Below are 26,883 nucleotides of genomic sequence, written 5' to 3'. Positions count from 1 at the left end.
TACGTTCTGTATCCCACTGATCGACAGGATCCGGATTCGGATCTTCACCAAAATCGAATATATTCATCCTCGTCACACACCCAACCTTTCCTCCAAGTTTCGTCCGAATCCGTCCATAACTTTTTGAGATCCTGCTCACAGAGACCTATGTCGAGTTGCGGAAAGCCTCCAAGCTCATTACGTGCAAGCATCCACGTTGGTTGCTATATTCCACGTTGCTCCATATGTGTAAGCATAAAGGATGCAGATGCCTTTCATCCCTTTTGGAGAAGTGGGTCGGGAGAGACTAGATCTAGCGCTTTGCTTGTGGACCACAAATTGGGCAAATATTATTTCGTAAACATTGTTGCGATGCATCGTAGCCACAGTGGGTGTGTCTCTCTCTCTCTCTCTCTGAGGAAATTGTGTTCTTGACTGTGCATGTGTCGGGTTGTGAGACCTGCTGATAAGGCGCATGTGGTTCAGAGGAAATTGTGAGTACTTTGCACAGCTATACTGGCCAGCTGTAAGAGATAGAGTTCTTAATTGGACGTAAGTGTTCTTAGTCGATGAGTATTATCAGAATTTTGAAAACGGACCGAATGGCAAATGGTGGGATTTCAAAAAATGGATGCTCCGCAGCACGAGGAGAAGAGAGAGGAGAGAGGAGAGGCGATCGTCTGAGAAGTGTGAGAACATTCTTCCCTCCAGGTCTTCAAGACAGCTGTTCACCACCATCTCATATTATCCCCCCCCTCCCCCTCCAAAACCATGATCTTTTCTACCCCAGTTAACTCCCCCATTTCCAAACCTACCTCCTTCCAAATGTCCAGTTTTTTTTCCTTGGTGAGAGTTTCCTTCTGGTATCCCTTTTGTCCACCCCATGCTTCCTTCCCTCACCCCTCATTTCTCTGCACATCCTTAGTTGTCCAAGTCTCCATCTACTTTGCCCTTCACTTGTACTGTTGGCATTTCCCTTCTCTTTCAACTGCTCCTTTCGTTCTGTTGCATCCAAATACATCCAGTGTTGTATAGCTCTTCCATGAGCCTTGACTTTGTGTCCAAAAAAAATAAAATAAAACCCAGACTCATTATAGCAATGCACCTTGGTAGATGCAACGTGTCAGTGGGCTCAGTTAAAGTTAAGCTTTGGCTTCGTTTGTAATATATAGTTCATTCATGAAATGGTTGGCGGGGGGGGGACAAGTTTTGTGGAGTGGCCAGTCATGACATGTATTGTTGAACTCAAATTGCAGGATCTGTGAGATATGTTGAAATGTCATTAACCGGATTGACAACAACCATGGCAGGATGCTGAAGCAATAATTGTGAATGCACTCTTAGGAATGGTGGATAATCCCACTTCCTGTTGCCGTAAGTGTCCAGACCATGATGAGGGCTTGGGATTCCTTACAAGTCACCAGATTGGCCACACCACCGAGGCTTGTATTGTTATGCATTGTTGGTTCAAAGATAAATTAAAACTTCTTTCCTGAAATTAGTTTTGGCCGCAGATCATCACAAATGTAATCTTCCGTGGCTGCTTCCCATTAACTGGGAGTCGGATTTGCCTCGTAACATTATAGCCCAGAATTTAAACACTTGGACGACGTGGAGTTCCGATGGAAGTTCGGTCGTTATTCCCTTGGAGTTGAGATTTGTGGGGGATTGGAGTGGCGGCCAACAAGACGGTTCACACACAGGTACGTACACTTACCTTCGAGCCGTCAGATTTGGGTTCGATTCTTGACCCGACTAGATGCTATCGTATTGGTGCTTCGCAGGATGGGCATTGCCTCACAAAGTGCGCCGTCACTCATTTGGACATTAAGCTCGGTGTCCCATGTGCTGGCATTAATTGGTGGACTTTTAATGATCTCACTGTGTCTTTCGGAAAGATTAGGAGAGTTACTCCCAGCACCATGACTAAATTCCAAATGGCGTGTTGAAAATTTTTTTGCTGGAATCCGGAGGGCCCAAACGACATGTAGGATCTGATGTTTGAACAATATGTACTTTTCAGCGGAGGCTAAGACGGATAAAGTTGCGCGGTCCGTCCTCTCCTCTGTTTATGACTGCTTGGCTGCACGTATCTGCAACAGACCACAAGATCCAGAATTTTTTTAAAAAATCTTTGCTTTTATTGAGAGGAAGGAGGAAGCGTTGGGTATGTGTGCAGGTGGAGGATTTTGGATGATGATTGTGCAGCGTCTTGTATTCCAGAGTTTGGTGGGTCATGCGTTTTTGAATGTTGCAAGTTGTGGTTGATGTTCTGGCGTTATCTGTGCGTCATCACCTTGGGGAAAACCTGGCTTCACTTACCCCTTCAGCAATCCAGCACAGCATGAAAACCGCTCATCGTAATGCGAACTGACATCAAACAATTTCCAGTGTAATTCTGTGGTTTCACATCACGTCAACCCGCTGAGAGAATCATGGCGTCTCATTCATTAACTCCACCACCGAAGGTGGACAGAGGTTATGTTTTCACAACTGCCTGTTTGCCTGTCTGTCTGTCTGTCTGTCTGTCTGTGTCTATGAGCAGGATATCTCAAAAGGTTATGGACCGATTCAGACAAAATCTTGCGGACAGGTTGGGTGTACCAAGGACGAATTGATTCGAACTTGGTGAAGATCCGGATGCGGATCTGATAATTTTTTGAAGTGATCCTTCACCAATTGAGAGATCGGGCTAAACTAAGATATAGCACGTTATGTCAAAAAGTTGTGGACTGATTCGGATGAAAGTTGGTGGACAGGTTGGGTGTATGGCAGGAAGAATTGATTCAGTTTTGGTGAAGATCTGGATCCGAGAATGATTTAATTTTCAAAGTGATTCTTCACCATTGAGAGATGGGGCCAAAAACAATATAGTGCTGTATCACATGATATTTCAAAAATGTATTCGGCCCGATATGTTCTCTTGGATCAGGCATTACCTGGCGGAGGTATGCCTTCTACCGAGTGTCCTTCTCGTTCAGATTGCTTCTCTCACCATTTTCATGAATGGCAAGTATTGGTTTGGTGAAACACGTGCTCAGCAAGTTCTGGCTACTTTAGATTGGTATGCCAAACTTGTAGAATCGATCTGTTGGGAGTGGCATACAAAATGCATTTCACGTCGCTCCAAATTTAATGTGTGCCTTTCCATATTCGAATGGCACACGCTTGTCGAATGTGCTGAGTGCTCAATTTTGGATTCAAATCCATCCTTGCTCTTTTGCATAAATGGTGGCTTTCAACAAGAAACATGGTTGTCTTGCCGAAGATCTGGTGGAGCCACAGGCTTCTGTGACTGTGCACAACACCAAAGCATTGATCAGATTATTTCCTTGGCATATCATCATCATCATCCACTGATGTGTTGAACACAAGTACATCATTTGTGCTGAAACCATTTCATAAGGAATACTTCTATGCTGGCTTCAGGAACCTCGTGGTTAGTGAACCGAAAGCAGCCATGATAACCAAGGTAGTCATCAAATGATGTGATATGAATATCATAATTCAGTGTATTTTCTTATGTTGTTCACTGAACCTTTGGCATGACCCTTGTGTTTACAAAAATGTGATTTTGGTTGAAGAACGAGGTGGAGTAGGATGATGGCACGACGAGGTGGTTTGTGTTCATTCTTCACTCGTAGTGTTATCCCTCGAATTGCTCACGTATGACGGGAATTTCGGAGGAGAGACCTGTACTTCAGATATATATCAGCATTTTATCATGGCAAGTGACTGCAATGTCACACATTGTGAAAGCCAATCGCGTTGGAGTTAACTTCTGCATTGGCGAGCAATGTGCTCGAGTCATCCTTCTCATCGCCAAGATGCGTCATGGGAGTTTATGGGAATATGGAAAGTTTTTATTTTTATTTTTAACTCTCACGAATGTACATAGATACATGATTTAAAGCCTTGCGTGTCATCAACATTTCCTTCCAGAGTTGAATACAGACGAATCGAGTGGCATTCCTCAGGTGTAATGCCTTCTCAGTATGCCAAGGATGTTGGCCCGACTCTGACTGGACAATGCCTGTTGTACTGACATTTAGCCAGACTTGTTCCAGTGCCATTTGCTACCTGGATTCGCATGAACAAATCTTGGAAGGACAAGGACAAACAAATACAGTATTTACTGGTGAATGTTGGAATGTAGTGTGTCCTGATTATCACGTGTTAAAATCAAAACCAATATATTGTTATGCATCTGGGGTTATCACAAGGGAGCTCCTCGGACCTTTACCTGACCTCCTGTCCTGAGGCTGCCGGCCACAGATAACTCCTGCATTCCGGTGTGTCGTTAGGTAACCTTACCTGCCAATTGGAACCACCGAGCCTCGTGTGGTTTTCGTTCCTTGGTTACATGTTACCTTCCTGTTAGCATGGAAACCCTAATGAGGGGTCACGCCCTCAACAGCCACCTGTCTATTTTCTATGGCTGAGCAAACCATGGAAGCCTGTTGGACAATCCCAGAGCCAATCACTGGGGCAAAACTTCCTGTCCAACTAAACTTACACACAATGTCGGACCAATGGAGGTGAGGACAAAAGCGAGCAGGTCAGAAACAAGCACAACAATGTTGATTCAATCAGCAATGGCATATATTTATGATAGCAATCATGAGCACATATTTGCAATGGATGGACAGAAATCGCACTGTAAAGGCACAATTAATAGATGCATGAGAAAGCAGACTGTCTTGGTGCTTATGGGCCCACTTATGTGGTCTTATTTATGGTAAACACAGGACATGGTGTGCCATCGATCATTCTGAGGAAATGTTGAGGAAGACAGTAGATAGAGAGCAGAGCATGGGTACGGCTCCTGCCGCACTTCACACAGATTTGTGTGAGCTCATGCTGCTTGCAAACTCATGCAGCAGCGTGCTCGCTCCCCTTTGGTGGCTCTTGCGGTCCGAACAGGCAGAGGTGAACGCAGGCTTGGCCAACAGACTCGTGGTAAGGAGAGCTTGATGGATGAGGGTGAGATTAATCAAAAGTCTCAGCAAATGCGACAAGATGTGTGGAAAGGTCCAAAAACTGTTTGTGGACAAGAATGATTGGAAGATGAGAATGCCCGGGAGATCGATCCAGCGTCGAGTCAAGACCTCTCTGCAGACGTGACGAGTGGAGTGCGCTCGCTCCTGGCAGGGGACTTGTGGTGGAAACGAGTTGAGACGAACAGAGAATCTAAGCGCTCGGTAGATCGAGACGTGTGTTAGATCAGCACTTGAGATCACTTCATGAGAGCACTTGTCTATCTGCTCTGGTGAAACTTCAAGGGAGCATGATCATGATCTCTTGTTCGGTACTTCTGTCACTTGCTCAGGCTCTCAATATCACCAACTTCATCCACATCCACTTTCCACAGAGGACAAGCCGATCAGCCTTTTGCAACTGCTGAGAGGGTGAGCAGTTGTTGTCTTCGCTGAACACACGATTATGTCAACTGCAGCGACAATGATCCTTTAGCTCTCATGACAGCCTTTAATGTCTTGTAAATTGGAGTTTTGCAGGGAATGAAAAGAGTGAAGACGACCACTACATCGCTTATGATCACCTCCATTGTGTTAAGTAGAGGGTTTTGCAGGAAATGAAAGTACCAAATGTATTTAATGCCACGGTGATTTGCACATCATTGAAGATCTTTTGTCCTGTATTAAAGTAATTCGGGTCCATTGTATTGAACCAATAGGTAATTCATGTCATGTGACTCGTGAATGTGGGGATGGTTGTGAAGGGGAGGGGGGTTGGGAGGTGAAATGACGAGGGGAGGGGTTTGAGATTTGAGGAATGAATGGGTGGGTTGTTGGACTAAATGTAGAAAGTCAGAGGCCATTACTCCGGAAATGAACACGCTAAATTCACGGCGCATCTCTCTCACAAAATCCCTCCATACAAAAGTGGGAAATCCATGTACAAGCGCCGATAGAAAATCTACACCCCCCCTTTCAAAATTTTCACCTTTTGTTGCCTTATAGCCTGGAATTGAATTTCATTAAATCGGGCTTTTTACACCTTTATTTACACATCGTAACCCACAAGTTCCAAGTGAAAAACAAATTCCACAAATTTCAGAAAGTGATGAAAAATACAAAACTAGAATATCTTGGTTGGAAAAGTGTCCACCCCCCCCCGCCCCCCTGAGCTAATCCCTGGTGGAAGCACCTTTGACAGCAGTTATCGCTGTGAGTCTGTTGGGAGAGGTCTCTACCAACTTTTCGCACCTTGATTGGGCAATATTTGCACATTCTTCTCTACGAAACTGTTCAAGCTCAATCAAGATGCGTGAGGTGCATTGATGGACAGCAATCTTCAAGTCGTGGGACAGATTTTCGATTGGATTGAGGTCGTGGCTCTGACTGTGCCACTCAAGGACATTTATCTTTTTGTTCCTTAGCCACTCCAGTGTATCTTTGACTGTGTGCTTCACGTCGTCGTCATACTGAAAAGTGACCTTCCGTCCCATTTTCAGCTTTTTTGCAGAGGGCAGCAGGTTTTCCTCAAGGATTTTTCTGTATTTTGCTTCATCCATTTTCCCTTCCATCCTGACAAGTAGTGCCACAGTCCCTGTTGATGAGAAACATCCCCATAACACGATGCTGCCCCCACATTCTTCACAATAGGGATGGTGTTCTTTGGGTGATGTGCTGTGATGGATTTGTGCCAAAGGTAACGTTTTTCATTTTGGCCAAAAAGTTCCATCCTGGTTTTATCAGAGCACAAAACTTTTGTTTTTTCCACATGGCTTCGGAATCTCCATAATGGTTTTTTGCATACCTCAAAAGGGGCTCAAGGTGGGCTTTTTGAGTAATGGCTACCTTCTTGCCACCACACCATACAGGCCACATTTGTGGAGTGCTTGATATGTTGTTGTCACATGCACACAGTGAGCAGTCTTTGCCATAAAGGCCTGTAGCTCTTTCAATATTGATATTGGTCTCTTGGTGGCCTCCCTGATCAGTCTCCTCCTTGCTTGGTCATTCAGTTTAGAGAGACGGCCTGATCGATGCAGGGTCTTGGTGGTACCACACGCCTTCCACTTCTTAATGATTCTCTTGACTGTGCTCCGAGGGATATTCAAGTCCTTTGAAATATTTTTATACCCATCCCCTGATTTGTGCCTTTCCACAACTTCATCCCAGAGGTCTTTTGAAAGCTCTTTGGCGGCTCATGGTTGAATCGTTGCTGTGAAATGCACTGCAGGAACAGATGATTTTATTCTGAAATACTAATCAGAATCACCACAATTTAACACAGGTGTGGGCCAATTTACCTGGTGTGTGACTTTGAAAGTGATTGGTTACACCTGAGCTAATTTTAATTGCTATTATAAAAGGAGGTGGACACTCATCCAACCAAGATGTTCCCAGTTTTGTATTTTTAATTATTTCCTGAAATTTCTAGAATTTGTTTTTCACTTGGAAGTTGTGGGTTACGATGTGGGAAAAGTCCGGTTTAATGCAATTTAATTCCAGGCTACGAGGCAACAAAAGGTGAAAACTTTGAAAGTGGATGTAGACTTTCTATAGTCACTGAATTCAAACTAAAGAAATATCTCTCAGGGGGAAATCCTACGTGTCTGAATGCATGAGGGTCTTTTCAATAACCACAACAATATTTTTTCAATGCCAATGAGTGTGAAATTTGTGTGTGTGTTTTTTTTTTTGTATGTTTGAAATGTTGATCCTGGTATGTTTATTCTTGCAGGTGCAGCTTATGGAGCTTTGTGCTCTTTATATCATTTGGATCACAATCGTTTTGCCGCCATTGTCCTGTGGTTGCCCAGCGTTGGTGCCTGGTGTGAACTTCAATCATAGTGGAGCCTCTTCACTGTTGTCTTTCTCGGCAGGAAGTAACATTGGGAATGTGCGTGTAGCCAAGGGGATAGTCTATGTCGGGGCGACTAACCACATCATTTCACTGAACTCTGCACTCCAAGTTTTGGACTCTTTCAAGACTGGTCCGACGTGTGCTGGAACTCAGACGGGACCCTGCGGACTCCCACTAAATGGGGCTAACTGCAACAACACCAACCAACTCCTTTTAATTTACTTTGGCAACGGTAAACGATGGCTCTTCAGCTGCGGCGATGCAGGACGTGGTGCGTGCCTACTGCATGAACTACCACACTCTGCCCCACATGATGTCTCATCATCTGTGAAATGCCTGTTTCGATCACCTCAGCCCCATGACTGCCCTGACTGTGTGGTTAGTCCACTCGGGTCATGTGGTTTACTCGTTTCGTTGTCGCAGATGTATCTGTATGTGGGAAATGAAGTGAAGGAACGCCCCGCCCAAGGTTACTCAAACTTCACTCTCTCCCGGCGTCGTCTGCTTGCCACCATCAATGGGTTTGACTACATCGACAGTGATACCTCGACGATGACTGTTACTCCATCTTTACATGATAATTATCACATTCACTATGTACATTCATTTACAAGTGGACGTTATGCTTACTTCTTGAGTGTTCATCGGGAAATCGGCGCACCCCCAGTGTACCACACACGGTTGGCACGTCTCTGCAAAGATGATGACCACCTGCACTCGTATGTTGAACTGACTCTTCAGTGTACCTTCAATGAAAGGCGGCGGAAACGAAGTAGTTCTGGTGGGTTGAAAATCTACAATTTGCTCCAGGCTGCCACAGTGGGACGTGTCGGCTTGCGTCTAGCTCGGCTGAAAAAGTTTCGCACCGATGAGGATGTTTTGTTTGGTGTGTTCGCTCAATCTGAGCCAAACTCGAACAAACCACTGGCCGATTCTGCGGTATGTGCCTTCTCATTGAATCGTATCGATGAAAGAATCACAGAGGGTCTTCAGCAATGCTTCTCTGGCGGAACAGGGCAGAAGCAAACTAAGGGCCTGGAATACTTCTTTGTGGAACCACGCTTCTGTGAGCCAAAGGTAAGTGATCGTCGCTTGCTTTGTCATGGGAAAAAAAATTTTTTATCTCGTATTGTCTCTTCATTTATGACATCTCATTGTGTATTCATTTACTGTGACTTGTATCTTGTTCATATTAGTTTGTCCCTTGCACTTCATATAACAACAACTTTCTGTTTGCATTCCACTTGACACTACAAATATAAACTATGTACCTTTTCTTTTTTTTCATGTTGAGGTTGGGGTTCGCAAAGGACGAGCAATGATGAACATGACCTTGAAAATGCCTTTTCTGGCATTAGAAAAGAAACTTTTCCCCTGTTTTTTTTTTTCTCTCTTTTACTGCCATTGCTAGTTTAATGGGATTATCAGGATGGCTTCGAGATGTGCACACTCGCCTCTGAGCTGTCTTGCCTGGTTGTGTGCATCCTGTCCCAAGATCCCAATATGTCCTTTACAAAGAGTAGGCGAGTAGCTACAATCTTGCTAACGAGCCTTCTTCATCAGAAACCGTGTTGTGAATGATCACATCATGAGATGATCGACATTGGGTGTCTCATTGTAAACCCTATGTCCAGTCAAACTGCATTGTAGCTTGTATAAGGCATGTATATTAGCCTGCAGTATTGCATTGTCCTTGTCTCACCAGGGCCACTTTTATAATGGTGAAGAGTGCAACTCATTTCACATTGAAGACACTCGCATTCTGGTGCCCACAGCTTACGATCGTCATGACTTGTTTCAGCAAACGCTGAAAGGCTTTCGGATAACCTCCATCACCGTGGCCGTTGCAGAGAGTGACACAGTGTTCAGCCTGGGCACAGATTCTGGCTGCATTTTGCAGGTCTGTATTAAAATATAGAGCTCTTTTTTTTTAACCACTGACTGACTCACTGACTGATATTAAATATCGGTACCTTGTGGATGATGTAGAAAGCTGAATTTCGTGTGCTGATGGACATTGAAGCCAGTAGACCGGGAAAAAATTTATAAAACCGTTGGTCAACATCCACAGATGAAAATATAAATAAATTGCAAAAAAAAAATGCAAAAAAATGCAGGTGAGTGACCCGAGACAATGGGGAAGCACGGTAATTTTATGTGCCAACTGACATCGACACACCATGAAAAATCGCAGAACTGTCAGAAAGCATCCGTAATGCCTCATCCATGAGAACTTATCGGACCCAATACGTTTTTGACATATGCTATATAATCGTTTTTGACCCTATCTCTCAATGGTGTTCAATGGTCAGTTTGAAAAATTGTCCTCGTCTCGCAATGGTGTTCAATGGTCAGTTTAAAAATTAAATAATTCTCGTATTCAGATCCGGATCCAGTTCTTCATCGAAATCTAATCAGTTCGTCTTTGTCACACACCCAACCTGCCCACAAAATTTCGTCCGGATCCGTCCACAACTTTTTGAGATATCCTGCACACAAACCGACAAACGAACAGACAGAGAGGGATGAAAACGTTACCTCCTCCACCTTAGGTGGCGGAGGTAAAGGGGCTGTCACACCTTGACGTTTTAGCCAGCATATGGCAAGGTCTCAAAATGTATGTAAAACGCTGGCGTACGCTGAACTATTCATGTTGTTTTTTTAAGTTTTGGGCATATATTAACGTATGAGTAACGTACACAGAACGTTTCAATCACATATAGATAACATACCAACGAATGCTGAGCGTGTTGTCTGCGTTCACAACCTATGCCCAACGATAGTCTAACTTATGCATAGCGCGCGGCAGCGTATCGCCGACGATCACGTGGCGTAGGCTATTCATAGGCTGCGGCTCGACGATTCAAATCACAACCGCACTCGACATCGAAGTGTGAAGCCGCTGTCACACCTTGACGTTTTAGCCAGCGGATGCCGACGTATGAAAAATTTGCCGAACCACGCTGACACACGTCGAATACATTATGGCTAAGTTTTGTATACGTTAAGAGCACGCTGGCATATGTCGTAGTTTTCTGGCATACGTCGTCATACGCCGAGTATGTCGAGAAATTTTCAGCATGTTGCAAATTTCTCGACGTATGACATACGCTGGCATAAGTTGTAGGCACGTTACGCGATCGTTGACACACGTCGACACACGTTACTTGTAAGTTACTCATAAGTCGAAAGACGTCGAGGTAATGTTTAGCGTACCCAAAACTTATTTCTAACCTATGAGTAACGTGTTGTAGGCACGTTACGCAATCGTTGACACGCGTCCACACACGTTACTTGTAAGTTACTCAGAAGTTGAAAGTTACTCACACGTCGAGGTAATGGTTAGCGTCAGTGTTCCAGACTCCCTGGTTTCTTTTTCTTTGGTATGACGGTGATGTTGACACTTCGATTTCTAGTGCGGTTATGATTTAAATCGTTCAGCGGCAGCCTATTAATTATATTATATTATATACATATAATATTGTATTATATAATATATATATATAATATATTATATATAATATATTATATGATATATACACCAGGATATACAACACTATGTGTAAGCCTTTGCAGCTACGTGAGAGGGAATATTAAATGATCCCCAACCCAATTCCTTTGTGGGTATAGGGATGTGTTTTAGCCACCCCCCCCCCCCAACACACAAAACAATCGACCGGGCAATGCTGGATACCCCTGCTAGTGCATTTCTAATTCTAAGATGAGGAGAGAAGATATGGACTTTTTGTCTCCCCCCCCCCCCCCATTTTACAAATTAATTGCTCAAAATTAAATTTTCTTTCAATATTTTCGTTTTGAGTGTGCATGTGTGGCTTTGTGTTATTTCACTTGAGTATGCTCAGTGCATCGCTATGCAACCCATCCTTACTGCCACCTGTGCTTATCTATTTTCATTGTTACCAGTTTCATTGTATTTATCAAATGTTTTTTTTTAAACTGCCTGATTGGCTTTGCATCTGCTGGTACTCCTGGCTACCTATTACTGGTATGGCAAAGGTTGTGAAGAATACAGCCTGAGCTCTGTCCATCAGTTTCCATTCCATCCGGGTTAATCAAAACAGGACATACTTCTGCTCCTCTTAACAATGGTTGGAGACCCTCAATGTCAAACAGGAGTTTCGGACCATCTTTCTGGATATATCTTGACATTTGACACAGTCTGGCATCCTGTTTTCTTGCCAAATGCTCTACCTCTACCACCCACATACAAGGCCACCTTCATTCCTCCACTCATGCAGTCAACCTGTCGCTCTTGCTGAAACCCTCTCATCTCCTCTCTTCATGGAGGCTGGAGTTCACCAAGATCGTGTGTTGGGCTCATTCGTGTTCTTCATCGACATTAATGACCTCTCCAGTGCTCTGGAAAAACTCTCTCTTCCTTGTGCTATATGGTACCCCATCCCACTGTTTGGAGACTGTCACTGCTTCATTCTCTGCTGATGTGGCAATTATTAGACCTTGGTCAGATAAAGGGAACATGTCCTTCATCCTTTGAAAATCTCACTCTCTCACTCTATCATTCCAAAAGGATCATCAAACTAACCCACCTATCTATTTCCATGGTAAGAGACTGGAAAAGGTTCAGTCCCTTTTACTTCCAGGCCTCATCATCATTATAACCTCTCCTGTGCGCTGTCTCTGTCTCTCTGTTGGGTCGCCGAAATAGGTGACCCTTATTGTCAGTAATTCTGTCTGTTTGTTTGGATGTTTGTTCGTTTGTCATCAGCATAATTGGTAGTAAACGTGGGCGGATTTTGATCAAACTCAGGTGGTAGGTACATCTTATGACCTCGTGCTTTGGAAATTGTGATGGTTGCTCGGGACGCTTTGGTTCCTTAGCAACAACCGAAAAACCTTCAAAATCGGTACCGTTCACGTGAAATTGATTCGAAAGCCATTAACCAACGTAGGGTTATGAAACTTGGCACGAATAATCTACAGGTGATGCTCTATCAAATATATTCTGGTTTTTGTGATGTATGGAATACTTTACCCACAGCGGCCCCTACAATTAGGGTATGCGCAAAAATTGGCGAAAATTGAAGGCCACCTAGCGACCAGGTGAGTGCATCGGTACGAATGAAACTTTGCAGGTTCATGGTACTCAATGAGTACTACAACTTTGCCTCAGGACATATTGACCGATTTCGCTTCGGTCAGGGGTCAAAGGTCAATTGGTGCAAAAATCGATAGTATGCGAGAGCTGGAGGTGCCTTCGCGCCAAATGCTACTCCTCCTAGGGTTATGGTCGTGTGGTCATGAAAATTCACACTAATCGTCTGGAATACATTGTGCACAAACGATCAAGCCGGATTTTCGATTCAGATCTTTGTTCCTCCACAGCAACCCCTCAAACTTTGGGGATTTCCGATTTAAAACCGCATTTTCGGTACTTTTCATTCAAATGGATACCGAGTAGTTATCAGAAGATGGAACTGGATGAGATTTGATATGCATAATCTTAAGGTGATTCCCTATCCACTATATGACATCCATTTTGCTCTACATCTTATAGTTTCCATGCTCGGCTACCCATCGCCGCTTACCGGCTTCTCTCTCTCTCTCTCTCTCTCTCTCTCTCTCTCTCTCTCTCTCTCTCTCTCTCTCTCTCTCTCTCTCTCTCTCTCTCTCTCTCTCTCTCTCTCTGTGTCTCTCTCTCTCTCTCTCTCTCTCTCTCTCTCTCTCTCTCTCTCTCTCTCTCTATCTATCTATCTATCTATCTATCTATCTATCTATCTATCTATCTATCTATATATATGAATAATAACAACATCTTTTTACTACAAGTCCAACGATAGTTTTAACTGTAGTTTTCAGCAGTAATTCTCTGCAGACTCCTGCAATCGCTTCAGTTACTGGCAATCCTTACTGCAGTACATTAACCACAACAGCATAACCTATAGTGATTCTAAAGTTAACTTAAACTGCTGGGAAGTATATGAGAGTCCAACTGAAGTTAATTGTTGCCTTGGTATATTTTATTTTCCTATTCGTTCATTCTTTTGCTGACTGTGCCCAATTGTTGCCCTACTACCTCACTGTCAAATTTAACCCTGTTCCTCCATGACCTCTTGCTCTTGTAGAGGGAGAAAAAAGATATAATAGTGCACCTCACTGTGAAAGAGTGGTTTGATGCCCATTTCACCAATGACGTATTGACAACTCTTCTCTGTTTGAGACATTTGTGCTGTGAATGATTTACTAACTTTGGCATTGCCATCATCAAAACAGATATTTCAGTTGTACAGTCACCAGAGAGACCTTTTACATTCTTCAAAGCTTAGAACAGAAGTGAAACTTGAATGGTGAGTTGGTAAAGCAGGTTCTACTAGCGTAGGTGTACCAGTACAATGAGTTCTAAAGAACAGGACCTCATTTTCCTGGTTTATTTATACTGCCACAACTGGCTTCCTGGCATAACCACACCAGCACAACCTACCTGAGCAATGAGTTTGAAAGAACAGGAGACTTTTCATAGCTGGGCTAAAGAATGAGTAAATTGCAAGTGTAATCAATTTTTATTTATTTTTTCTAGCAGAGTTCCAACCCATTGGTGGGTGAGTTGAGTTTGCGAATTACTTGCTGAAAAAAGTGTAATATATATAAATATATATATGTATTTTTTTTTGTTGCGGGGTTGGGGGCGAGAAGACCACGAGGGGGGGGGATCTACCTCAGGTTTCCACTACACTCCAGCAATGCAGGCCGTCACACACAAATAACTTTGTGATGCGACGGGTCACTAATCAACCATGAACGCCAATAACTCGACCACATGACTAAGGGTCTTCTGTCTAATTAATAAATACCGTTTACCTAATGGTCACGTGATCTAATTACCGGGGGACACACCCTCGGTACGCCTTGTTCAAACCAGATCTGATGCAGCCGAGCGTAACTGCCCAAGGACGTACTGGCTAGAAAAACAGATCGTTGTGGCATAACGTCCCGGCTTGGCTTGGATATTAACCATGCTGGACCAATGAAGGAAAAAAAATGAAAAAGAGCTGGGAACATTTCTACACAAATAATTTATTTACAATCAAGCGAGGAAAGTTATGTGGCACAGTAAATTGGGTATATTCGTATGTACAGCAGTAAATGGCAAGGAAATCATGTGGCGTGGCAAAAGGCAAGCAATTTACAAAAGCAGACTTATCCCGTTATCATTTCTACAATCTTAACTTATGCTACGACAGGTGCCATCACACACACATGCACACGCACACGCACACGCACACATACACACGGAAGATTAGACAGCCAGAAAGAAAGATAGCAGATGAGAATAAATGGCCTCGCAATACCTGGTGCGGTCAGCCGACCAACGCAACCCAGTACGCTTTGGGGGAGTTAAGGAGGAGAAATACTGGTGTCTAAGGTGAGGGAGTGGGAGATGTGGTGTCGAGCAATATGGGGGGTGCGGTGTTGTGCCAAAAGAAAATGTAATTGCGAGTCAGTAATGGATGCTCTTTTGTGCATCCAAAGGGGATGAGATAGAGGGATGGAAAGAGAGAGAGGAGAGAAGATGCGTGAGGCAAAGATCCCTAAGCAAGTCGTGCATAGGTCTGCTGGTGTAGCGTGTACCTCTGCGGGACGCTCCGCTTGAGCGTTCCCACCTCAATAGTTGGCGCGTTATCTCTGGCTTATTTACTTGGCCGGGGCTTGTGGCAACTTGCACTCCGCAGTGGTCCTCCGGAATCAGCACGTCTCAGTCGCACACCAACCGCGAGTGAAGAGCCAGTGACGGGCAGAGGCAACGAAGAGCCAGCGATGGACAGAGGCAATGAGGAGCAGCGAAGAAGAGGGCAAGGGGCTCAGCGATCTGCCTTTTATAAGCCCCGGGTGAAGGGTGGGGTGACGACCCGAATCTCGCTTCTCTATTGGGCCACAGCGGCCTTAGCCACGCCCTGCCAGGCTCCTGGGGCTAGAATCGGTGTCATTCCCACATCCGACCTGACATGGCCCGGAGCTCCGTACTAAACTCCCGGATTGCTCTTCCCGCGACCCCTCCTTGCCGCCCGTCCTGCCGTGTTCTGGCGACTGGACGAGTGTCGTATCAATCCTGCATGCTCACCCGGATCATTTCCGGCGAGATGCAGCCGGTGCTATTAACGTCAACGTCCGTTGATCATCCCCGCATCACGTGGTCCGAGCACAGCCTGAGCTGTGCAGCACGCCTCTGTTTAGTGGCGAATTGTATTGATACAGAGGTACGAGGAGGTGCGGGAACATTTTTTCCCATGTGCGGAAGGTATCGGCAGTTGAAGTGGTGAGTTTTTGGTGAGTGAGGAGTGAGCAAAAGTGAGATGTCATTGGAAATTGGCGCGCAGATTTAAATGAAATGGTGTGCCATGCGCCTGCCCTATCGTGTGTTTGTTCTTATGTTGATTCTCCCACGGGAGGCTGTGTGGTGTGTTTGCTCTTCATGTTGTGGTGTGTTTGCTGGCTTGCTTGATTTGTACCATCGCTAAAACGAAAGCGTTGTAATATAAATCAGAATAGAAGACAGAGATATAGTTAATAGACCGAGCTATTAGACCCACGCAACGCACTTCGTCCCGTTAACCCACTATACATGAAGGGAAGATCTGACTGCACGAAGACTAACGAAATAACTGCCTGGGGATCACTGTATATTGGGTTCCACTGCCTTAGAGGCATGTGGTTGTGCATAACCGCATCAATATGTATATATATATATATACACATGCATATACATATACAGTGGTGCCCCCAGAATCGGAATTTAATTCGTTCCAGGAGGCTGTTCGGATTGCAAAAAGTTCGGATTCTAAAACTATTTTCCCAATAAGAAATAATGGAAAGTGAATTAATCCGTTCCTGGACCCCAAAAAAACCCACTTTCAAGACACTTTCAACTGAAATTACCCATGTTTAAGGTAAAATAAGATGAGTAAATGACCTTCGCTGGCGGTGTATTGTATGTAAACTGGTACAATCACCACATCCAAAGATCCACACAGGCTCGTGCTCCGGCCTGGGTTCCGATCGCTCGCGCACTCTGCGAGAACGCTGTCCCCGGGGCAGCTCATCAACATGATGCCCCCAGAACTACAATCACTTTCATCAAGCACATCGGGCTGAGGTAATCATGGATATTCTAAATTACAACCGGTTTTTCTGTGAAATTAAATCCTTGCCCGACAGTCCGTCACACTACGTGATCGGATTGCTTTTTTTGTTATTAATTAAAACACAAGATGAGTAAAAAAAAACCAGCACAAATCAAGGTGAAAACACAAGGTAAAGATGCGATCGACACACGAGAGATGCTTTCACAAGGACTTCCATCGACGAACTGAATGAACAAAGCGCGAAGATGCGGGTCGAACAGGAGGGGGAGACGCACGTGGACAAACATGAACGCCACGTTGTGTTCAGTTTTTGAAAATTTGTTCGGTTTTTAGGGCAAAATTATCTCGAAAAAATTGTTCGGATTCCAATTTGTTCAAACAATGGGGCGTTCGGATTCTGGGGGCACCACGGTATATATATATATATATATATATATATATATATATATATATATATATATATATATATATATATATATATATATATATATATATATATATATATATATATATATATTTTGTTTTTCTTATTTTATGAAATATGTAATCCGGTTGCTCGTCTGCCTGGTGTTGGCTTAATGGTCAGGGTGGTGGGCCTGGGATCCCTGAGTCCTGAGTTCAAATCCTGCTCAGCTGTTGAATTAATACCAGGTGCGGTTAACTCGGCCTATCATCCTTCCGAGGTCGGAAAAATGAGTGCCAGCTTGCTGGTATCCTGTGTTGGAGTGGCGACCCATCTAGGATTGTGCCCAATAGCCAAGGAGACTGCTTCGGCAGCACCAACGCTCTGCACAGAGTATGGTCCCAATGGATGAATGTATGGTTGCTCGTGGGACCTCTTATCAATGAAAGGGAGACGATTCTAATGTGGCTCATGCATGCGTAATAAGAGTTTCTCATCCTATCTCTCTATTGTCCTTCATCTCAGTGGTATTGGACAAATTGATGAGACTGGTCTGCCACAATGGAGAAATAACTCAAAAATAACACCGATGAGAAATCCGGGGGAAAAAAAAATATTTGGCGGAAAAGCTAAGTAGGGACCCCCTAGGTACACCCTGGGATTTTGGTGTTCATTGGTGAAGGGTCTCGGTGTATTTACCAAACATCGACGGACGTGTATACATACAATGCTCTGTTTAATATATATACATATATCCTAGATTTCTGTATAAGTTGCAATTGCCCTCTGGAGTAATGTTTTTTTGAAGAATGTTTATGGTGCAATTGCCAGTCATGAATCTGTTTCTTAGTTTGAAGAAAGATCAAACACACATTCTCAGTTTCTTCGTCCTTATCAACAAACAGACCACACCCTCATTTTCTGCATTCTCAATGCAGACTGCAACCAAAAAAATGTTCAATCATGATTCAGGTCGGCTAAGTGAGAACAAATCGAGTTGAGAGCTTCGTCAAACCCTGTGGAAAAACAAAAGCTGAGCCTCAGTAATGGAGGTTACCTTGGTATGAGTGTGGTTCAAGTTTCACCCGATTTTTATATTGCATAAAAAAAATAATATAAATGACCGTTTTTACAGCCATTTTTCCCTGCTGTGCAGGGGTTTGGCTTTTTCTTGAGGCAATGTTTTATGGCCGGATGCCCTTCCTGATGCCAACCCTGGTCGCCTCTTACGACATACAGGGATATGGTACACCTATTCTAACCGGGGCATACACCGGGACCAGTACACTGGCACTCATTTCGCCGACCTCGGAAGGATGACAGGCTGAGTCAACCCCCTGGTGTTAATTCAGCAGCCAACGGGGCTTGAACTCAGGACCCTGGGATCCCAAGCCACCACCCTAACCACTAAGCCAACACCAGGCTTCGATTTTTATATTGCATGTTAATTAATAATTTTGAGAACATTTTTCTTAATTGTGTCGTCACTCAATACCCCCAAATCGTTGGTTACTTTCTCTCCTGCATGTGTTGAAGTATGTGCTGGTATTTGTTCTGTGGCAGTATCTGCTGGATTACAGCACAGGACTTGCTCCTTTTGCGATGTTCAACATCGGCGATGGCCGCCCAGTTTCACCAGACCCAGCGGTGCTCATGAATGGCAGCACAGGATACGCCCTGTTTGTTACGGGTAATCAGGTAAAACCCTTTGAGTGTTGTTCAATCTTTGTTTTTTTTGTTTTTTTTTTAATTTGATTTTACACTCTTGTTGGTATTCTTCTCTGAGCACTTAGTTCATAAAGCTGTGATCCCAATTTGAAATCCCATAATTGCTGATTTCTCCATTATCCACAAAAGGTCCTTGAAATGAATGTAAATGCATACTGAGGTTTCTGCCTCTCATGCATCTTCCACGAGCCTTGGACACTGACAAAACATTGTACTTGATGAGGTTTCTGCCTCTGGTTTCATCATAATAATTTAATTTGCTCTTTAAGAATTGTGCAGTTCACATTGTGCAGTTCACATGTGCCACTGAGCAGGTGAACAATGTAAAGTAAGCTCCAGATAGCTTTCATACCTCAGCTGTTTTAATACCGCATGCAAAGTGAAAAGTGGGGACAACCAATTGGTATACTTCTGTCCACCCGTCCACAAACGTCAATTTATGATCAAGGAACAACCTGATTTCAATTAAATGTTATATTTTTTAACACTACTTGGCAGTTTAGCAGTACTTTGGCTCTGAATTTGTCCTGATCACTCATGTGCAGAGAGCCATCTATCCATTGGGACCATAGTCTGTGCTGAGTGTTGATGCTACTTAAGCAGTCTCCTAGAATATTGGACATAATCCTGGATGGGTCACCACTCCGACACAGTATACCAGCATGCTGGCACTCATTTTGCTGACCTCCAAAGGATGACAGATCGAGTGAACCCCACCTGGTAGTAATTCAACAGCTGAGCAGGATTTGAACTCAGGACCATCGGATCCCAAGCCCACCACTCTCACCATTAAGCCAACACCAGGCATATGTGCAGAGAGGAGTGAGATTTTTTTTCTTTTTTACTCTGTCTAGCAATCCGGCAGTCAAACAAAACTGAAAATCATTCCAATCAGGAAAGTTACTTTTTTGAGGGCATCATGAAGAACACAAACGACAGGCATGAATAATTCATGGAACGTGTTCGATAAGGCGATGTGATAGACACTGCATCACTGACGTTTCACTTCCGGAATTTATTTTTTATACGACCTTTAAAATATTTATAAACTTGTTACATAAGGTGGTGTATAACACTGCATCAGTGCCAGTAAATACTTCCAGAATTTTTTTGGACAACCTTTAAAATTACTATTTTATTTCATTGAATTGTATACTTGAACACTGTGCTGAGTAGAGTGTTCTATGAACTCTAGTTCATTCTGGTTGTTGTTTTCGGGATTGAAAAGTTTTGTGATCGATGTGCTTGCGCAGCTCACAGCCGTCCCTGCAGCTGGCCCGGCCTGCCAGCATTACCTCTCGTGCTCTTCCTGTCTGTCAACGCCTGATCTGCTCAAGTGTGGATGGTGTGCAGGGCGCTGCACTGTACAGAAGCAATGCCTTTCCTACTTGTGGATGCCTAAGAGTTGTCCTCCCATTGTCAAGGAGGTGTGGTAATACTCCTCTTGTATATCCATGTTTACATTGGTTGTCTTAACACTTGTGAGGTGATGGGGCAAAAAGGAAATGAGAGACAGTTGGAAGTAACAAGCAAGAGAACGAATGAAAAAATATTACAACTTCTGGTTTTTAGTTGTAGTCTGTGAATGCACAGAACCCCACTCCTGTCTTCCCCCCACCCCCTGCCACCACGCCCCCCCCCCAAACAAGCAGTGTGTTACCTCCTACACTACTACTCACAATATCAGCCAGCCAGCCAACCATTTTTGCAATGCCAGCCTACACCTTTGAAATGGAATCAATTCATGGACGTGTTTCTGACTCATTTGCTTTCGTCAGCATGGAGTGGGCCCCCAAGAGTTAAACTGGCCAGCCTACCATATGGTCTTCAATGCCTTCCCAGGGGGTGGATTGGCATTGCTGAAAAGCTTGGTTGACTGATCCTGCGTTTGAAAAAAAAAAAAGAGAAGAAAAATTGACCTTAACCACTCTGCTCCATCTTGCCTGGTTCCACTCTTATAACTTACTCACACATCGATTCCTTATCCTTTACTTTGAGCTTTATTCCATCAACAGTTTTTTTTTAAATCATAAATCAACAAATCTGTCCCTTGTCGGACAGCCTGTTTGTGACTCCACCAAACTTTAACCTGTGGTGCAGGTGAGTCCTGAACGAGTGCCTGCTCAAGGGGGTACTGTTCTCACGATACGTGGCGACTATCTCATGATGAGTGACCACCGAGGCTCCAACAGATATGATGTGCAGCTCCATGAGACCATATGCAATGTGCATTTAGAGACATGTAACCGTACCACGTACGTACCAACAAGTTCTGCATTCCCAGTGCTGTGAAATTGTTTTTTTAACGTCTTTTCTTTTTATGGGCAATGATCTATTTGAAGGAAGAGAGGTGCTTGATTGTCATCGTCAACTTCTTGTTCAGCATGTGTCAGCCAATTGGCTAAATACTTGAAGCATTATTTTCAAAACGTGCTGTTATGCTGGCTTGTAAATGTATATCCATGGTCTAAAACGCACGCACACACGCTGTTGCATGAAACAATCACTTCCAAACAGTTAGAGACGGCTTGTTTCTTCTTTCCTGATTATTGAGATTTATTATCTCGTTTATCATTTACAAAAATTGTTTTGCCAAATTGCATTCCCCCACTGAATGCAGCAATTACACTGTAACTACATCCCGCTACTCGATGGTGTGCCGTGGTTCCGTTTATCCTTGCATGCATTTTATTTTGTAAATGGTCAGTGCTTGCCGTAGTGGAATTATGCTTTAATTTTATGCAAATGATGGTATTTAGAGCTCGCAGCATCATGGCCTTTCGTTTCTGTTCTGCGAAAATGGACTGAAGAGATATGGGGCTTGTTGAAAGGTAATACCTCTTTGTATTTTTCTCCAAAGCAGGTAAAGATATTAGAATGAAACGAAGCGCAGATCGCACGTTAGTTCTTTCCCACCACTGGGTGCGAACTTTTGTGATTCTGTTATTAGGTGTATCAGTGCTGCATTCATCAAGATGGCAAAGGGCAGCACGACGTCAGTGCTGTGAAGCGCTGGAGATGACATTTGGGATGGCTGACTTGAGATGAGGGTTGGGATGACTGGCGAGATGAGGGTTGGGATGACTGGCGAGATGGGGGTTGGGATGACTGGCGAGATGAGGGTTGGGATGACTGGCGAGATGAGGGTTGGGATGACTTGCGAGATGAGGGTTGGGATGACTGGCGAGGTGAGGGTTGGGATGACTGGCGAGGTGAGGGTTGGGATGACTGGCGAGGTGAGGGTTGGGATGACTGGCGAGGTGAGGGTTGGGATGACTGGCGAGATGGGGGTTGGGATGACTGGCGAGATGAGGGTTGGGATGACTGGCGAGATGAGGGTTGGGATGACTGGCGAGATGAGGGTTGGGATGACTGGCGAGATGAGGGTTGGGATGACTGGCGAGATGAGGGTTGGGATGACGTGCGAGATGAGGGTTGGGATGACGGGCGAGATGAGGGTTGGGATGACGGGCGAGATGAGGGTTGGGATGACTGGCGAGATGAGGGTTGGGATGACTTGCGAGGTGAGGGTTGGGATGACTGGCGAGGTGAGGGTTGGGATGACTGGCGAGGTGAGGGTTGGGATGACTGGCGAGGTGAGGGTTGGGATGACTGGCGAGGTGAGGGTTGGGATGACTGGCGAGGTGAGGGTTGGGATGACTGGCGAGGTGAGGGTTGGGATGACTGGCGAGATGAGTGTTGGGATGAAGGGCGAGATGAGGGTTGGGATGACTGGCGAGATGAGGGTTGGGATGACGGGCGAGATGAGGATTGGGATGACTGGCGAGATGAGGGTTGGGATGACTGGCGAGGTGAGGGTTGGGATGACTGGCGAGATGAGGGTTGGGATGACTCGCGAGATGAGGGTTGGGATGACTGGCGAGGTGAGGGTTGGGATGACTGGCGAGGTGAGGGATGGGATGACTGGCGAGGTGAGGGTTGGGATGACTGGCGAGATGAGTGTTGGGATGAAGGGCGAGATGAGGGTTGGGATGACTGGCGAGGTGAGGTTGGGATGACGGGCGAGATGAGGGTTGGGATGACTGGCGAGATGAGGGTTGGGATGACTGGCGAGATGAGGGTTGGGATGACTGGCGAGATGAGGGTTGGGATGACTGGCGAGGTGAGGGTTGGGATGACTGGCGAGGTGAGGGTTGGGATGACTGGCGAGGTGAGGGTTGGGATGACTGGCGAGGTGAGGGTTGGGATGACTGGCGAGGTGAGGGTTGGGATGACTGGCGAGGTGAGGGTTGGGATGACTGGCGAGATGAGGGTTGGGATGACGGGCGAGATGAGGGTTGGGATGACGGGCAAGATGAGGGTTGGGATGAAGGGCGAGATGAGGGTTGGGATGACGGGCGAGATGAGGGTTGGGATGACGGGCGAGATGAGGGTTGGGATGACGGGCGAGATGAGGGTTGGGATGACTGGCGAGATGAGGGTTGGGATGACTGGCGAGGTGAGGGTTGGGATGACTGGCGAGGTGAGGGTTGGGATGACTGGCGAGATGAGGGTTGGGATGACTGGCGAGATGAGGGTTGGGATGACTGGCGAGGTGAGGGTTGGGATGACTGGCGAGGTGAGGGTTGGGATGACTGGCGAGGTGAGGGTTGGGATGACTGGCGAGATGAGTGTTGGGATGAAGGGCGAGATGAGGGTTGGGATGACTGGCGAGGTGAGGTTGGGATGACTGGCGAGGTGAGGTTGGGATGACGGGCGAGATGAGGGTTGGGATGACTGGCGAGATGAGGGTTGGGATGACTGGCGAGATGAGGGTTGGGATGACTGGCGAGATGAGGGTTGGGATGACTGGCGAGGTGAGGGTTGGGATGACTGGCGAGGTGAGGGTTGGGATGACTGGCGAGGTGAGGGTTGGGATGACTGGCGAGGTGAGGGTTGGGATGACTGGCGAGGTGAGGGTTGGGATGACTGGCGAGGTGAGGGTTGGGATGACTGGCGAGGTGAGGGTTGGGATGACTGGCGAGGTGAGGGTTGGGATGACTGGCGAGGTGAGGGTTGGGATGACTGGCGAGGTGAGGGTTGGGATGACTGGCGAGGTGAGGGTTGGGATGACTGGCGAGATGAGGGTTGGGATGAATGACGAGATGAGGGTTGGGATGACTGAAGAGATGAGGGTTGGGATGAATGACGAGATGAGGGTTGGGATTACTGACTGGGAAGTTCACGGAAGAGATAGTTCACGGAGTACTGCCACAAAGGATCACCGGCCCTGACTTTGCTCCATCAGATTTTCATGTCTTCCGAGCTGTTAGAATTAGACTTAGGGAACCCCTTCATGGAGAATATTTATCCTCCAACGATGATGTCAAGGCCGACATGAAGTGCTGGTTTAGTCAGCAGGACACTGTTCTATTGTGACGGCATCACAAAACGACTTGAACATTGGTAGAAATGTGTGGACCACAGAGGTGATTTTGTTGAGAAATAAATCTGCACCATGGTAGAATAAAGACTGATGTTAGTATCTGTCTTTGTATCATTTAAATATCTCTTCCTGTTTTTGAGAAAAAGAAGAGGAGGCATTACCTTTCAACATGCCCTTGCATAATGATCTGCACGACATGGCCAAAAGTATGTGGACACCTGCTCATCCAACATCTCATTCCAAAATCATGGGTATTAAAATGGAGTTGGTCCCCCCCCCCCCCTTTGCTGCTAAAACAGAACAGCCTCCACTCTTCTGGGAAGGCTTTCAACTCGATGTTGGGACATTGCTGTTGGGATTTGCTTCCTTTCAGTCACAAGAGCATTAGTGAGGTCGGGCACTGATGGGCGATTAGGTCTGGCTCACAGTCTGCGTTGTAATTCATCCCAAAGGTGTTCAATGGGGTTGAGGTCAGGGCTCTGTGCAGGCCAGTAAAGTTCTTCCACACCAATCTCGACAAACCATTTCTGTATTTTCCTCGCTTTGGGCATTGTCGTGCTAAAACAGGAAAGGGCCTTCCCCAAACTGTTGCCACAAAGTTGGAAGCACAGAATCATCTAGAATGCCATTGTATGCTGTGGAGTTAAGATTTCCCTTGACTGGAACTCAGGGGCCGAGCCCAAACCATGAAAAACAGCCCCAGACCATTATTCCTCCTCCACCAAACTTCACAGTTGGCACGATGCATTCGGGTAGGTAGTGTTCTCCTGGCATCCGCCAAACCCAGATTCATCCGTCCGGACAGCCGGGTGGTGAAGCGTGATTCATCATTCCAGAGAACGTGTTTCCACTGCTCCAGAGTCCAATGTCGGTGAGCTTTACACCACTCCAGCCGACGCTTGGCATTGCACATGGTGATCTTGGGCTTGTGTGCGGCTGCTCCGCCATGGAAACCCATTTCATGAAGCTCTCGACAACAGTGCTTGTGTTGACTTTGTTTCCAGAAGCAGTTTGGAACTCTGTGCTTACAGAGGTAGTAGTGAGTGTTGCTACCAACGATGGATGGTTTTTCCACGCTACGTGCTTCAGCACTCGGAGGTCCCGTTCTGTGAGCTTGTGTGGCCTACCACTCCGCGGCTGAGCTATTGTTGCTCCTAGACGTTTCTACTTCACAATAACAGCACTTACAATTAACTGGGGCATCTCAAGCAGGGCAGAAATTTGAAGAACTGACTTGTTGGAAAGGTGACATCCCATGACGGTGGCACGTTGAAAGTCACTGACCTCTTCGTACGGCCCATTCTACTGCCAGTGTTTGTCTATGGAGATTGCATGGCTGTGTGCTTGATTTTATACACCTGTCAGCAATGGGTGTAGCTGAAATAGCCGAATCCACTAATTAGAAGGGGGTGTCAACATACTTTTGGCCATGTACTGTAGCAATGGTCTGATATAGTTTTGAACTTGGTAGAAAATTGTTTGCACACTTTAACAGTGCATTGTGGGTAACACACCAACTTAAAATACACAAAAACCTATCCATGTTGTACCCCAACATGGCACGTCTTTACATCATCGTTTCCTCTTTTGCATGGTTATTTGGAGTTATTACACCTTTATTAGACATCACACAAAATCCCTAGATACGGCACCCAAGATTCAGAACTAATATCCCGAATTAAATGCTTCTTCTTATTATTTTTTGAGGATTTTGAGAAGGCTACCCTTTTACTAACACAGTTGATTCCATTTTGCAAGTTGTTTTGCTGTATTTCTTTTTCTTTCTCACAAGACCACAATTTTGGTTTTGTCTGAAAACTATAGTCTTTCTATCGCTCACTCTGAGATGATCAGAAACATCCTATAATCAGACAAGAATACAAGTCAACCCATTGAAACGGTCAGTCATGTGATCTTTTGAAACCATCAGTGGCTCTGAACAGACATTGAATGCTGTAAGTTGGTAATCAAACACTGTACCGAATAGGCTATCATGAGGTTACAGTTCTATAATATCATGGTTTGAAAAGTATACTCATGCACGCTGTTTTCAGGTTGTTGTGCCAGCTTGAAAACCTGGAATTGGCACCAAGAAACCGTCCCTTGAACCTGACTGTGACCATGACCGAGGGTTCGGCACACTTTGTCACACCATATCACATCCAAGGCGTTGCCACCATTTCTGGACCTCGTGTGGTGGTGAGTGCTGCGCTGAGTCAAAAGTCAGTGGCTCTCGAACTGCAAATTGTCCACGAAGGCAGACTATTCCACGTTTAATAATGCAAATCAAGTCGTACCGTATCCATGGCTTTGTCAGGTAGGCATCATGGGTTGTGCATGAAGAAAGTAATTCTTAGTTAAGGCGCTGTCACAACTTGACGATTTAGCCAGCGTATGCCGACGTATGAAAAATTTGTCTAAAACGCTGGCACACG

The 26,883-nt window shown here is 45.2% G+C and overlaps 1 protein-coding gene across 4 annotated transcripts in view; it reads left to right on the top strand.

Annotated features, from left to right (window-relative positions):
• Nucleotides 1-26,883, top strand: part of LOC147019168 (hepatocyte growth factor receptor-like) — a 125,654-nt gene that overhangs the window by 11,044 nt on the left and 87,727 nt on the right. For 3 of the 4 annotated variants that reach the window (XM_085899487.1, XM_085899484.1, XM_085899486.1), the window contains exons 2-7: nucleotides 7,690-8,889; nucleotides 9,518-9,712; nucleotides 18,898-19,032; nucleotides 20,316-20,489; nucleotides 21,163-21,317; nucleotides 26,503-26,647. In XM_085899487.1, the coding sequence (XP_085755613.1) occupies nucleotides 7,699-8,889; nucleotides 9,518-9,712; nucleotides 18,898-19,032; nucleotides 20,316-20,489; nucleotides 21,163-21,317; nucleotides 26,503-26,647 (1,995 nt within the window). In that variant the 5' untranslated portion in view covers nucleotides 7,690-7,698. Of the gene's footprint in view, nucleotides 1-1,495; nucleotides 1,683-7,689; nucleotides 8,890-9,517; nucleotides 9,713-18,897; nucleotides 19,033-20,315; nucleotides 20,490-21,162; nucleotides 21,318-26,502; nucleotides 26,648-26,883 lie in introns of those variants that run through there. The other variant, XM_085899485.1, reaches the window with a different exon arrangement.

This window comes from Eptatretus burgeri, chromosome 10 (genome assembly GCF_056783735.1).
Source record: "Eptatretus burgeri isolate ZD-2024b chromosome 10, Ebu_testis_v1, whole genome shotgun sequence".
Taxonomy (NCBI): Eukaryota; Metazoa; Chordata; class Myxini; order Myxiniformes; family Myxinidae; genus Eptatretus; species Eptatretus burgeri.
This window is presented reverse-complemented; position numbering and strand designations above follow the sequence as displayed.